This window comes from Contarinia nasturtii, unplaced genomic scaffold (assembly GCF_009176525.2).
Source record: "Contarinia nasturtii isolate CC-2019 unplaced genomic scaffold, AAFC_CNas_1.1 Cnas_scaffold_630, whole genome shotgun sequence".
In the NCBI taxonomy this organism is placed as follows: domain Eukaryota; kingdom Metazoa; phylum Arthropoda; class Insecta; order Diptera; family Cecidomyiidae; genus Contarinia; species Contarinia nasturtii.
The window spans coordinates 2,155,719-2,171,176 of NW_022197981.1; the positions used below are offsets into that span (position 1 = coordinate 2,155,719).

Consider the following 15,458-nt stretch of genomic DNA (forward strand, 5'->3'; position numbering starts at 1 on the left):
TATTGCGGAATAGAGTGCAGCGTTTTTCGAAGTTTTTTTTATCTGGTTTATTTTGAATTTATAAATTGAACATATTATTTTTAGTCATGACTCTCTCCAGCTTCGAACACTTCTTTTTGCATATTTAGCCAAAAATTTCAATTTCGAATTAAAAAGTCAATTGAATAGTATTTCGTCCAAATGCAACCATATAGGTAAGTTTGAAATCGCCCGCAACATACAAATCCAAGTCACGTACGCACTTCAATGACATTTCAACTCTAGGTAAACAAACTGCATTGAAAGTGAAAAGAGGATTATTGAGAGTTGAAATAAAAAATTGAAACTAATACTAAAGGGAGAGCGACAGAAATAAACGAACGAGGGAAAAAAAATCTGAAAGAATTGGAGAGAATGAACCGACAGTCGGAACAGCGATGAAAACAATTGGAATTTGTACAAAGAAAGAGCGAAATGGGGCGAAAAAGAGAAAGAGAAAAATAGTCAAATATATTGAATGTGACGCTCTACCCTAATCGCAACACAGCGCGTATTGTAAACGGCTATATGCCGTACAGTGAGAAGCTGTTCTCTCTGTTTGAACTGAAATATACATTGCTTCGGTTGGTTCGGAGTAAACATTTTTAGAGGCATGTTGGGTACGTTTGCGACTCAGTACATGTAGATCCGTCATAGTAGACGGTATGTATAAGACGATTTTCAAAAATACGGATAGAGACCAAGAGGGAGAGACAGAAAGCAAAAGAGAATCTACCGTCAGTGAATTAAGAAATATTGAACTTTTGTCGACCGTGTGCAATATAAATACATACACAAAGGAAGCACAATATATATATATTTAAAAAAAAAACAACAACAACAGAACCAACAACAGCAGCAATAGTAGTAGCAGTCGCACTACTGATGAAGTGAAATGATATTTCTGTATCGTTTTTGTTTTTCTACATTATTAATTACCTAATGAAGCACATAGTTAACAGTTTGACACAAAAACGGAAACAATTTTCTAATAGAATCAAAATAAAAACTGTTTTTTTTTTTGTTGAAAAAGACAAACAAAAGTGAATGGTAGTGAGTCGTCGAAAAACAAAAGTGTAAAGGAAAAATAGCGGTTTTTATACACACATTGAATATTTTGAGAAAAAACAAAAATTCAAACTACAAAAACAATAACAACAACAAATAACTAAACACAGCCGAAGGAGTAAAAGAGATATATCAATAGATATATGAATCAAGTGAGTACATAATTACATTAAATGTGCTATAAACACTAGCATTGTTCAATTCAATGGATAGCGACGTGAGTATTTGTGTATGATTGAGTGAGTGAGTGAGTGAGTGAAAGAGACTCATTGCAAAAAAACCAAAACAAAATAATAACAAGGACGTTGTCAAAAAAAATCGCTTTGTATTTGGTTGAAATTGAATGTTTTTGTGTGTTGATTCGGTGATTCGATTATTTCGTTTATATCGGATGTGAGTGAAATGAAATCAAAGCCAACCAAAATGAGCCGAAAAACATAAATCGAACAGAAACAAAACCAAGTGACGAAGAGTAACAAAATCAAATGTATTCAAATCTAACAGCTCAGGCCAATAACAACAAAAAAGCAACAACTTGGATCAATCAAACAGCGGAAATATATTCTAATCGTGGTCACACTGAGAAAGAGCTGCAATTGATCCAGTGTCAAAGTACGTATTAAAATACATCATTCTCTCTCCCTTCGTCTTTCTTTCTCTTTCTCCATTTTATTTCATTAGTTATCGTGATCTATTTTGGTATGTCTCCCTTGTCTCGTCTTGGCTAACTCAGGCCATGTTTCGTAAATACATATAATATTATTATTTTTTTACCATATCGGGGAATATAAGCAAAGTCTCATCGAGTTTATTGCTTTATTTATGAGTTTTTGTGGTCTTTTGTTTGCCGTTACCATTGATGTGTGTTTTGTTCGTATTTACTTTTACGTTATATTTAGTTCTTTATTCTTCTTCTTCTATTTTCCTTTTTGTATTGTATTTTGCTTTTCATAGCGCGTTTAATCTTGTTCTTTCTCTCTTTACATATATATGTCGATCTGTGCGTATGTGTCTGTCTCTATTCTTCACTCTCTTCTCCTTCCTCCCCCCCATCTCTCTTTCTCTCGTTGTATGTGTGTTCATTTGGTAAACATTCATGACAGTGCATTTGGGCAACTTGCATATCACTATCCATATCCATTTGTATACGTGCATTCACACATGCAATCGAGATTGGGCCGATTCATAAATTGTTTTAAATTCAACGTAAAGAAAAAGAAGAATAAGAAGACGAAAAAGAAAAAATTAATTTAATTTTGCCTTCTTGCCTCATTAAAATGAAATCCATAAAAGAATCTAATTTCTTTTGGTGAACAATGAACAAACATTAACAGCAAATCTTATCTGGTTGAGCAAAATGTAGAGTACAGACAAAAGTCATGAGTATTATTTTATGGTTGCAAAAAAAAAACCAGAACGCTAGTGGAATTCTAACGGTAATTCGTTCGGTGATTTATTTGCAAGCAAAAAGAGAAAATGGCTCGAAATGGCCACAAAGCCGCTCAGAAAACGAAAATCTTTTACTTGATTTTAACTATGTTGCAATGAACCAGAAATGAGAGATGAAAAAAAATTATACGCGTTTTGGAATCTCCAAGCAAATTATTCTCTCAATTTAGGAGTTTTGCCAAAACAGTTCTAGAAAAAAAACTGAAAAAAATTGCAAACATAATAATTGTAAAATTCTCTCGATAGAACAAATAACCGAAAAAAAGTCCACACAAGAGAGAGAGAGATACACAATTTAATAGAGAAAAGGCCATATCACCCGTATAAAATACAATAACACGAATGAGATAGAATATAAATGAAACAGGAAAAGACATTGGAACAATTGCTGCATAGTGAGTCGCGCGAGCGCGCTCTTTCTCTCTTTCCCTCGCTCTATCTATTTCTATCTTTCTATATATTGCGTTTGAATGCTTTGAATTAACTAAAACTGAAAACAACGAAAGTAATACAACAACAATAATAAAATGATATGCACACGTTGCTGCTGCTTCTCATTCGAATTACTCGATCAAAGCAAGACACCCATACACAAGCACAAACGCTCAATGATTATATTCATATTTTGTTGTACGATTGTTTTATTTTGAATATATGAAGTAGGTTGGTGTGGAGTGTGAATCGCGTTGACAATCCGTAATACCAATTTTCTATTGGCCACAGAATGTAATTCAAAGTAACAACAACAATAACAATCGAACTAACCAGTAATAAATAATTAAATGCTATTTGTGTATATGAGGGAAAAAACAACGACGACCGCAGCGACGACGACGACGACACAGCACATACGTTTGCTAGCGCATTCACTTACAATAGAGCGCAAGCTCTTTATGCAATTCCGAATATGCATGTATAAATACATCGAGCAAAACAAGCGAACGCAAAACGATATGAAAGTTTTGTTTTTTCTTCTTCAGTTTTTTTTTCATTTCATTTTTGTTGATTTTACGCAAAAAGAATAAATACGGAATTACGTTTGGATTTTATGGTGTAAAAGCGTGCAAAAGATGAATCGCACACATTATTATCGAAATATTATCCCGAAAATCATATCAACATGTTGTTTGAGATAATGATAATCTGCATTTTTTTTTTTGACATTTTTGTTGCCTGCATTCAATCAAATCAATTCTGATTCATCATTTTGTGCGACTCGTTGCGACTTTCTCTGTATCGTTTTTGCTGCTGCAGTTACGAGTCTCAATTTTTTAGCGTCATAGCGGGAAAACTGTATAGAAAACACAAACAAAATATTGACGAGTGTAAAACAGATAATAAAAATGAAATCGAAACGAAGAGAAACAGACAAAAATATGAATTTCTGTTTAGAAATAAGTATTAAAACAAACGAACGAATAAGAGGAAGGAGGCAAAATCGCATCGTCACCAATCCAGCGTATTCGTATACTTAAATGTTTTCTCACTGTGTCGACGTTATTTTTTTATACTCTTTGCTTTTGTGGTGTGTACTGGGCCAGTTGCAAACTCTCTCGCATATCGAGAATGAAGTCCGCGTTGTATTCAAAATTGTACACGCACACGTTCAATAATATTCAGAGAGTCGAAACGAAAGAAAGAAGGAGAGAGAGAAAGAGAGAGCGAAGCGGTGAGGAGCGGCTTGATCTTCATCGCTCTTATTCAACCGTATGCTGGTAACTCTTTATTTTTCGAATTGCTCTCGTTCGTAATTTCGATGGCTATTTTTTTCTCTCGTTTCTTTCAACTTTTCTTTTGGAGTACTAAGAATCACCAACAACAAAATATGAGGATGAAGTTATTTATTTCAATGAGATTGATTTTCGTTTAAGCGAAATGAAAGAGAAAAAATATTTTTTTAGATGAATGTAAGCCCGTGCTGTGTGTAAGTGTGTGTGTGTGTGTTTGTTCGTAAAAATTTCGGCAATAGAATTATCTTCAAGTACCTTTTACTATCAGTAAACTTTGTGTGACAATATTTTTTTTTCTTTCTCTCTGGTTTTACGATGTTTGTACGATTTTGTGGAGAGCGAGGAGAAAAGCGAGCAAATGAAGAAAAGATGTTTTTTTTTCTTCAAAAAACCAAACTTTTGTTTACCTTACTGATAATATAAGGAGTAATCGAGAAAATGAGAGCCAATACGCATATATTTGCGAGTACGTAATACGTATGCATGTAATAATTTTGTTGTTGTTGTTAAATTTTTTCGTTCAAAATATCTCTCGGAAATAAAATGTTGAAGATCGAAGGCAGCAGGTGGAAGATAAGAAACGTATCCAACACGGAGACACTTTTTATGATCGAATAAGAATAGCAACAATATAGATGTACAAATGTATTGAACAATTTGGAAGTAAACATGAACGATATACGAGAATGAGTTCGCATATATGGGAGATGCAATTGTGAATGCATTCAATTCCACACATGAATCGTTAATTTGTGCGTCATGAGGGATTTTTAATGTTGTTGATCATGATAGAATTGAAAAAGCAATTTTCATCGGTCGTCATTCGTTGCCATACTCATTCTAAGTGAACGTTTATTCGAGGAATAAAGCATCTGGCACAAAAAAGTCTCTCCCCCTCCACTCTCATCGTAGCATATATACAATATTCGCTTTTCTATGGCTTTACCAAAGCAAACTAACGATGAAAAAAAAGAAACAATGAAAATCATAATGGTTTAATATTTTTTTAGTTGTTTTGTCGCAAAAACTTTTATACGACTTCGCCTGCCTCTCACTCTCTATCAACCTTGAGGCATTTTTTTCATGTAAATGCGTTTTTTTTCGTTGCTTGAAATTTAACACAAAAAAAATGGTTGTACAAGACGATAATTAAGAAGAACAAATGGAGGAAGAAGATATTTTAGTTGGCAACGATCGATTTCACAAAATATATTAATCGCAAATTCATGACATATGAATAAGATAAATTGGCGTACATTATTTGTATTTGAAATCTATTTCTATCACTTGATTCCCTCTTGATTATTTTATTTTTCTCTCACAAAATTTTGCGTGTTTATTTCTTCGTCCGAAAATTCCGTATATATTAATACGTCATGTGCGCATCATTTTATCTCATGCTCTCTCTCTCTATCTCTCTCCTTGCTCGCCCGATTTTCGTACGGTTGATGCATGCGCGCTTGAGCGTAAATAGTGTATGTGTATGGTGCGATTTGAGCGCACATTCAAGTTTTGATTGGAACCAACAATGTCTTTTTCATATATATAGGAATAAGTGCTATTTGAATTCTAAAATTTCTTGATTAATTTTTTTTGTCATCCTTTTTGCCTATTTTTCTCGATGTCTTTCTTGTTTTTGAGTGATGCGTGTTGTTTTCGTGTTTTACCTCTCTTTCACTCTTCACCGCTACGACGTGTTCTCTGTCTCATTGCCTTTCTTTTGCAGTTCACGATCCAGCTGTTTGTTCATATTCGATGCATTTGCGTTTGTTTTGCTTCGTCAATCCACTTGCTCCATAATACATCAAAACACACGAAAAAGAATGATATAAAAAATTATCATCAAAATAAAAGAGAACAGAAACAGCACAGCTCCGTCGTTCCATACATGTATTTTATTTCGATTTTAATGGATACGTACACAATGGATGTACTCGTACAGTACTCGCCGCATATTCCGTATCATTTTGATTTGTTCTTACTCTTTGTAGCAAACGTATAAATTGCGCGAGAGACTCATAAGCCTATACACAGGCCTCAACTCCGTTCATGAATAGAGAGCGAATTAAAGAAAGAACAAGAGAGAGAGAGAGAGAGAGAGAGAGAGAGAGAGAGAGAGAGAGAGAAAGAGAGCCGACGACGGCGACAGATCCCAATACAACACACCGATGGAAATACTAAATGCAGAATACATAAATGTATATATATAATAATATGTTTGTAAAGAAAGATATAGATTCTCATTTTCTCGTAACCAAAGTGTGTTTGTACGGTTATTGTATGCATGTTGAAAATCGCTCTCATTCTCTCGCTCTTTCCGTGCATATAGAACGTTTTTAAGGAAAAAAAAATCACATTTCATGCATGTTTCTTGTGTTGTCACTGCAACTGCACTCATACCTCATCACATATTAAATAGTTACTAAGTATACAATTTTTTGTCGTTGAAACACACGAAAAAAACACAGTAACGAATGAAATGTTATTTAGTCCAATCATAATATTGTATGTGTATGTATGTTCTAAGTTACATTTTTTGTAGGTAAAAGAAATTGATAATATATATTTTTTTGTGTGTCGACTGCTAAAAGCAACGAGGACAAAAAATCGATTTTTATTTCGTCTCTTGCCGTTGAGACTCTCAATGGGAAGCAATTTGTCGATTGGTTTTTTTTCTCTTCGACATTGATTTTTTATTGTGGCTCCTTTTTTTTTAAAGATAAAGATTCCAAGAGAACGATAATTTAGCTGAATTTCATCATTTCAAACCGGCCGATCTTGATGTGTGTGGTTTTTTTATACTTTCGTTTCAGGTTCACATTTTGGATTGCGCTGATACAGCAACGATAGGGTTTCATCGATAAAACAACAAAAAAAAATCGTTTACAATATACACACACATACAGATTTAAAACCAACGGCGACGATAGAATATTCTCGGTGCGTTTTGAAAACTTGTGAAATCCAATTGAAAAGTGTTTGAAATTCTGACGAGAGGAAGAAAAAAAGAATTAGAGAATAAATGATTATTTTCTCAACGTTTGCTGATAACGAAGTGCATTTCTTTTTGCGAGGATTTTTCGAAAGAAAAGAATCTAAGAAATAACTGAAAAAAAAAGATGTTTACGTGATTCCCCGCGACAATAGTGATATAGCCGTTTTGTTTGCAACACACACCTCGACCGAAACGAAAGAATAAATATATATATATAAAATATAATTGAGCTGCGCAAAAAGTCTAAAACCGTCTTACAAAAAGAAAGAAATACACGGCACACACAAGACGAACGTACTGAACAACAGAATAGAAGAACGAAGACGGAAAAGATCCGTGTGTATACGCCAAGCAAATGCAATGAACAGTAATTCAATTGGTGCATTCGCATTATACGGTTGACAGCATGGAAGTTAAGGTGAGTTTTGTCTTCTTCACAATAATTTCTGTTTTTTTTTTATCCTCTTTCATTATATTTGTTGTTTTACTTTTTCTCTTTCGATTGTTTGCTTTCGAAAACTAATTTTCAAAAAAGGGAAATAAATACGCGCATTGGGCGCAAATGAATTGTTCCCATTTGCAACAGTGATGATGATCCAAAATCAAATCTCAAAATGAATAATGCTACAATTTACACACATTGTATTATACACAAATGCCATCGTAAATCTACATAGTATATGAACGCAAGCTATGACTGACAAATGTGTACTGCACATCGTTCGAAATGAAACAGAACCGAAAAAAAAAACACTCAAAAGATTAAGAAATGCGAATAGTCAAATTTATTTTCATGTAGATTGCTTCAATTTCGGCCGAATATCATTCGAATATCTAATAAAAAGAAACGGCATAAAAGAATTCATTTTTTTTGTGATAGCATGCTCGTTTTCAAGTCAGAATGAAAAAAAAAAACAATGGCACAGTATGAACAAATAGAATGTTTAAATTAACACATATTCACAATTAGGTGTGAATAAAATTCGCTCATTTCATTCATTGTTACATGATGAGTCATATATGTACGTAGAACAAATGAATGTCGAAGCAACAAAATAGACCACATAAACAACGGATTGAAAGCAGAGAGAGAAAAAAAGAACTATTTTTATATACAATCCGTCGTTTGGTTTTTTCTTCTTCTTCTTTTTCTTCTCGCATTAGTACACACATCTAATTCAGAGGCGAGTGCATTTCTGTCCCGAAAATGGCATACTGACATACGTGCATGTCTACAGATGTGTGTATGTATATGTGCGTAAATAGTTCATATTATTTTTACACACACACACACACACACACACACTTAGAAACTCTATTTCTCTCTCTCAGTCACACGCGCGCGCTACCACAAATCCTCCAATTTTAGGTAATACCATTTTTCCAATAAACCGACCAAAAAATGCTGTCTTTTAATTTTTTACTTCCTGAACACACAAATTATTCTCCATTCAATATGAGATTCAATGTTTTTTAATGACAAACAAATGTTCCGTTGATATGAATACACTTGAGCTGCTCTCTATGACAGTTCTGGTATAAATTTGACGAAATTAAATGATGAATAACATTCCTATAATCATGATTTTGGCACATTTTCGCTTCTCTTTATTGTGGAAAGTTTAATTGTTGCACTACCATAAAATCTATACTTCCGATGAAATACATACGCTCGTTAAATTATCGAGCCAGTAGCTTAAGTGTGATAAATTTAATTTGAATTCCGAGTAATATTAAAAAAAGAATCGAGGAAATTGTCTTGTTGGAGCGGTTGCTGTTGTTTGGCCTTTTGTGTGCTCAATAAATTAGACAAAATAAATAGAAAATGATAAGAAATAATTCAATCAACGAATGAAATAAAATGAGAAACAGCACAATTCAAATGTAATTTCCAACAACAATAATAATGAAGAGAAGAAAAAAAGTGCTCAATAGCACCGAGATAGTCAACGTGATGTGTTGTGCAATTCATAGGAAGTCTTTCGTCTAAAACTCAATGCACAGCCAGAGATTTAAATTGGATTTTTCCAACAACAATTGTGCGTGCCATTGTTTCTATGGGATGGGTATTTGATTGAAAGAGCAAGCGAATAAAAAGAAATGAAATAAAAAAAAATGTGAGAGAGTGAGGAAAATTATTAAGCACGGCTTATTTGAAAATATACGCATATTTGGTCCCTGTATTTTCGACGCGCTTTATACATATAAATATTGATTTTGTCCGGTCGATCGAGTGAAGAGAGTTTTACGGAAAAGTAATGTCATGAACTTAGTGCCGGATTTTGACAACGTTTGCAATGAAACACGAGCAGAATATATCGAACGATATAGAAGCGGTGAATAGAAGAGTGAATTGACGGTAAATAGGAAAAAGAGCACTAGCAACAATGTTTTCTATTCAAATGAACAAAATCAGAGAGTACATGCGTATAGAGAGATGCCAACTAGATTCATTTTGAAGGCAATATTGCACACGCTCACTTACTCGCTCTCGCGTACACTAATATATCTAGTTTTGTATCTGTTTCGGTCGTATCGGAAAGGGACCACGTTCATGCTCTCTCTCTCTCTTTCTCTCTGACCCTCTCGCAATTCGCTGATTTTCATCTCAACCATATTGCATTGAATGTACTAAAAGATATTCGACGACTTTCTTCGTGTGCTGTTTGATGCAGTTGACGTGTGCGACCAACATAGCACTGACACCACAGTGTAAACATCACATAATTTTTCTTTTTTTCACAAAAACTATTCGAATGAAATAATTGATTGTATAAGTTGAAAACTATTTAACTGTTACTATTCGAATGAGTTTAAAAAAAGAGCATATCTTTCTTTTGTGTGTACACTGTATATGTTCAATTAATATTGAGATTGCATACCACAAAGTTGTAGAGACCAAAAAAACAACAACAACGAACAGATATAAATCAAATTTCAACAAAAAAAAAAACACAATCGATGTACGGAATACATTTAATGTGACCGATTTTAATGAAATTATTATGAAGCATTCGCATGAAATGAAATTCGCACATATTTTTTTTTTCTCTGTATAAAAAGGCCTTTTTGTTTGAACTTAACGGCAAAAGAATATATAAAAATAAAACGTACATACACAACTAAACGGGACGTGATTTCATTTATGTCGTAAATCCGCTAACGATAATTAAGCCATTCAATCGACAGATCATTGCACTGCATTTGAGCATTCGCTAGAATTTATTTTCAGTTGACGCTAATTATTTGAAATAAGAGAACGAGAGAAAAACACATACGCAAACACATACACACACATACTTCGTCAAATAAAACAAAACCGCATGCGAATGACATTTGACTGGCTAACATACATTTTGTTTTTATTGAACCTGTTCTCGTTCAACCGATTAACGTTCCGGTTAATTCGAATACAAAAATGGTTTTCGAAGAATTTATAAAGCATAACACACAATATGTGACAAAACAATATCATCAAAAATAAAAATAAAAAAATTTTACGCTAAAATTTGTGAGAAATTACAAAATGAGCGCGAGAACTAAGCGTCAAAATGAATAAAACGTTTTGAGAACTGAAACGAAATGTATGAAAATCATTTAAAAAAATTATACACAAACATAACACATAAAAGATGGTCTTGAAAATTTGAGCATTTGTGACCATGATTCAGATATATGTCACAATTTGGCATAATGATAGATACGTCAAATTTAGCAAGTTACAAATGAAATTGATTAGAAAAATGCTCATTCATTCGATCAACATCAAACACATACACAAAAGACATTGTATTGATAGAGTAAGAGATTCAAAAATCGAAATGCATGTCTAATATCAAAATCAAACAGAGATTTAAATCGAATTCGATGATATTTTTATAAATATATATAGATTTCGTTGTGTGTTTTACTCGTAAGCCCATTTCAACGTGCATATTGTATTCAATATTATTATTAAAATAAAGAGAGGAAAAAAAAGAATTCGAGAACTATAAGCGAATGTACGAACAAAGAGGAAAGGGCAATAGAGTGAACGACGACGACTACGGAAAAAATGAGACTGTAGCAAGTGGATAGGCATGTTGGGTGTATGTGAACAATCCGTTGTATATAGCAACATATATGCTGGTTCATATCAATGTCAGTATAAATGATTCTATAGCGTGGTTATATTATTATTTTCATTCGTTTTGCTTCTTTGCTCACTCAACAAAATATACGAATTGCTTTGTGTGTCATATCATTTCGAGTGATTTGAATCAAGAACTTTCGCCACCGCCGCATAATCAATCGCAGCAACCTTTAAACTTGAATTGTTTTTTACACACATTTTGAAGAGATTTAAGATACTTTCGAGAAAAAAAAATTAAATTAGTTTGATATCTTCGATAAAAGTACATGATTTTATCGTGTTTTCACAATTTAAGTGATCAAACACAAAATGGGTTCTGTCAACAGCATTCACCAAACTTTTAATACATTCATCTATCATATAATTTGCCATAAAACAAAATTCGATCACAAATTTGTTTGAACTGGAAAAATCTCGATCACCCACATTTAATTGGTTTTGTTTGCCATTTGTATTCAATCAACGAAAAATTGTTTAAATAAACATTCTATTATAATAAATCAATCGAAAAGAAATGAAAAATAAACCAAATATATTCTTACATTTTATAGAAGAGAAGCGCTAAAAAACGGCATTTCTAAAAGGTGTTTAAACTCGCATAACATGATGAAAACAGCAACAAAAGCGTCAACATATTTATTATAATTGTAATCGATATTAATAGTGGTTTCAGTCACGAATCACTCGTTAATGTGTAGTTTCGAGTCAATTTCGTTTGATACAATTCAATTTTATGGGCTATGTCTACGTCACTGTGCTCAATGACGTGATTTTAAAATGGATTACAGTGAGCCGCATTAAAGCTTCTTCGGAACTTCGACTTTTTTACTCGTTCGATTTTTTTTATGTTTCAGTTTTCATTATGTTTGCATTGGAATTCAGCAGTTAACTCATTCACATAATATTCAAATCGAATTTAGACCACATGCACACACTCATACAAATGCATGTGATATACCTTCCATGCAAAATAACGAAGAAAGACAATTTAATTTAGACAAACGAAAATACATTTCACATAGAGAGAACATTTGAATGAGCAAAAACAGTTAAGCTCGTATAACATGTGCTCTGTCACAATATCGACATTTTGAAATATTTCAGAGAAAGAAAGAGTAGGGGAAAATGAATTGGCTTGATATATCTATATAACATAGTTATTTTTGCCAATTGTTGACAATCATATCTCGTCGATATAACAGCAAAAACCTTGGCTTGAGTTAACTGTTTAGTTGCTGCTCACAAACATACGTCACTTGACACAATGTGTTGCATTGAGTAGCTGTTGGTGAACAGCAATTATCAATAACAGCTGCTGACCAATTGGCTCGAGCATAGACAGTAGACACTAGACATATACATACATACTACATTCGAAGTACATTTAATTTGAGGTTTTGATTGTGGAACAAAACTTGAAGTGAGGTCACACATTTATCTGAATTGAAACCGTTTCAGGGCGAACGAGAGAGAATTATGAAGCAAGATTCAGTTCACTTTTCTGTCGAAGCGATTTTTGGTCATGATTCATAGATGCGACGCATTCACGAAGTACAACAATGAATTGGTTTTTAATTATTAGCATACATATTATTGGTATGTATTCTGGAAGAAGGCATTAACAGCATTCATTTCGCATAACAACAGAAGAAAGTAAGATTCAGGGAAAAGATGACCGAAAAAGAAATCAACTCGGCACGCATCGAAATGATTGTTTTTTTTTTGTGGATTCACTTGAAAAATGTGCCTCTCAAAGGTCTTTACACTTTCTTTACTAATACCAAAGCCATCAAACCCGGAATCCAGCATACACACACAATCGCAAACGCATACACACATGCATACGCATTCGCTGAACATATATATACATGTGTGTATAAAAGTCTATGCTATACTCTTTGTTCACTGTCATTGTCTTCTTCACTGCATGCGCTACAAAGTGCAAAGAGCGTCCAAAGGCTTATATTGTCATAATAGGTATGGAGAGAAAAGAGTGATTGTTTGCGAGGGAGAGAGAAAGAGAAAGAGAGATACAGAGAGGAAAATGCCAAAAGAATGAAAAAAACCCAAAAAATTGCATTTATATCAGGCAAATTGTTAACAAATCATTCTCAAAGTCGAACATTATTTTGAAAATGAATTTGAATTGTGAATGTGAATTTGGATGAAAACAGAAAATTTATTTCAAAAACACAAAGCCACACGTTAAAAATGTGTATTTTGATGACTTCGGCATTAAAGATTTTCCTCTCTCTCTCTCTCTCTCTCTCTCTCTCTCTCTCTCTCTCTCTCTCCACTTGATTACAATTTTATACGAAATCATACGATAAATACAGAGAAGCAATAAAGAGAAAACAAAAGCTGGGGAATGGTTTTTTTTTCTTTTCGAACAAAAACAACATCAACAACAAAAGACTAAAGCCATACATAAATTGCTAAATACCTAGTATGCCATGGTATGTTATTGCTGCATATCACAAACACACGCATAATAACAAATTCTGAATTTATATTCCACATTATTGAGCCTCCTTCCCTCATTCTTTCAATTTTCCCATTCTATGCGATGATGAACAAGTGGAAGAGGGAGAGAGAGAGAGTGAGACTCTGTGTATATATCGATGTACAAAATATAGTTGTTGTCTCCATCTCTGGTTCGTTTGCTCCCCCTCATTTCCCTATCCTTTCATTTCATTCGTTCGTTTGTTTGAATACATTCTCTTTCTCGTTCGATACTGTGTTTGTTTCAATACGACAGCGACAACACCGCTGATTTCGTGCCGATGACAACAGTATAAATGCCCATTCTTATTACTATATCTACAATCCAGAATTAAGTTCAATATTGGAAAGCAGCGCAACGATGGCAGTGACGGCATCGGCGGCAACAACGACGACGTTGTCAACAACGATGGCAAAACTAATGTGAATACACAGCCTTTGTGCTGCGTCGAACCAAGTCATATACTGCCAATATTTATGCGTAATAGGTTTTTGTGTATAATTCCAACATTTGACGAACAATGCAACTGAAAATTGCAACAATGACCGTATGTTGTGTATATGCTCATCTCTCTCTCTCTCTCTCTCTCTCTCTCTCAAATTGTTCGATTTCAACGATCCAAATTTCCGAATAAATGATGCAAAAGCACTGATTAGTATGCCATCAACACGCATCCATTTATGTGTATACAGTGGTAGGTAGGATTTGGCTTGAATTGACAACTGCGACCACTGAATTGTTGGTTTCAATTGCATCAATTATCATTTGAGTTAAATGAACGAAACAATTAGATTTTCAATCGAATTATATGCATTGGATTAACACTGCCATTGATCTATTCATCAAGATTCACATTTTTTTTTAAGAAACCAACGAATGATCAGCTATGACAATAACTATGTCCATTGAATTTTGACATTCTACGCAATTAAATGAATTGAATTTTATAAAGCTCATACAAATCGAAACGGATGCTACGTCTCCGTTGAATTTCATCATATTGCTTAATTGAACACGAATCGCAATAATAGTAACAACGAAGACGACGACAAAAATAAAAATTCAAAAAAACACCTCATTTTTGTGGATGTTTTCATTTGCGCGCTAGCATTTCAAGCAAACAGCCAATAAATTTGCACGATGATATGTGTGTCCACATATTCAAGTGCTCGCAACAATCTTGGTCGTTCAATACACACCATTTGTTTTGTTGTCGCTATTGAGCTCATGCAATGAAGCGAAAGTGAAACACACCACATTCCAAGTGAATAAATTAAAACAGATAACGATGAAATTTACAACGAAAAAAAGCACACACACATGAAAATCGACAGAGAAAAAAAAACTTAAGGAAAGAAATATGATGTGCGAAGAGAAACTTGAATTTAAAACTATAATAATAACCAACTTGCATTGCACATTACAATTATCCTGAGAGATCTTGCCTGTAATCTCTCAGCGTATTGAATTCGTGTCATTCAAACAATCAAATTTATAGTTGAAAATTCAATAATATATGGATGTAGTTGGTTTAGTTACTCTCTCTCTCTCTCTCTCTCTCTC

The 15,458-nt window shown here is 33.6% G+C and overlaps 1 protein-coding gene across 3 annotated transcripts in view; it reads left to right on the forward strand.

Annotated features, from left to right (window-relative positions):
* Positions 1–595: 595 nt before the first annotated feature.
* Positions 596–15,458, forward strand: part of LOC116340337 — a 27,177-nt gene continuing 12,314 nt past the window's right edge. The window contains exons 1-3 of one of the 3 annotated variants that reach the window (XM_031766788.1): positions 596–1,238; positions 1,591–1,698; positions 7,079–7,678. In XM_031766788.1, coding sequence (XP_031622648.1) covers positions 7,667–7,678 — 12 coding nt within the window. In that variant the 5' untranslated portion in view covers positions 596–1,238; positions 1,591–1,698; positions 7,079–7,666. The other 2 variants (XM_031766789.1, XM_031766787.1) reach the window with 2 other exon arrangements.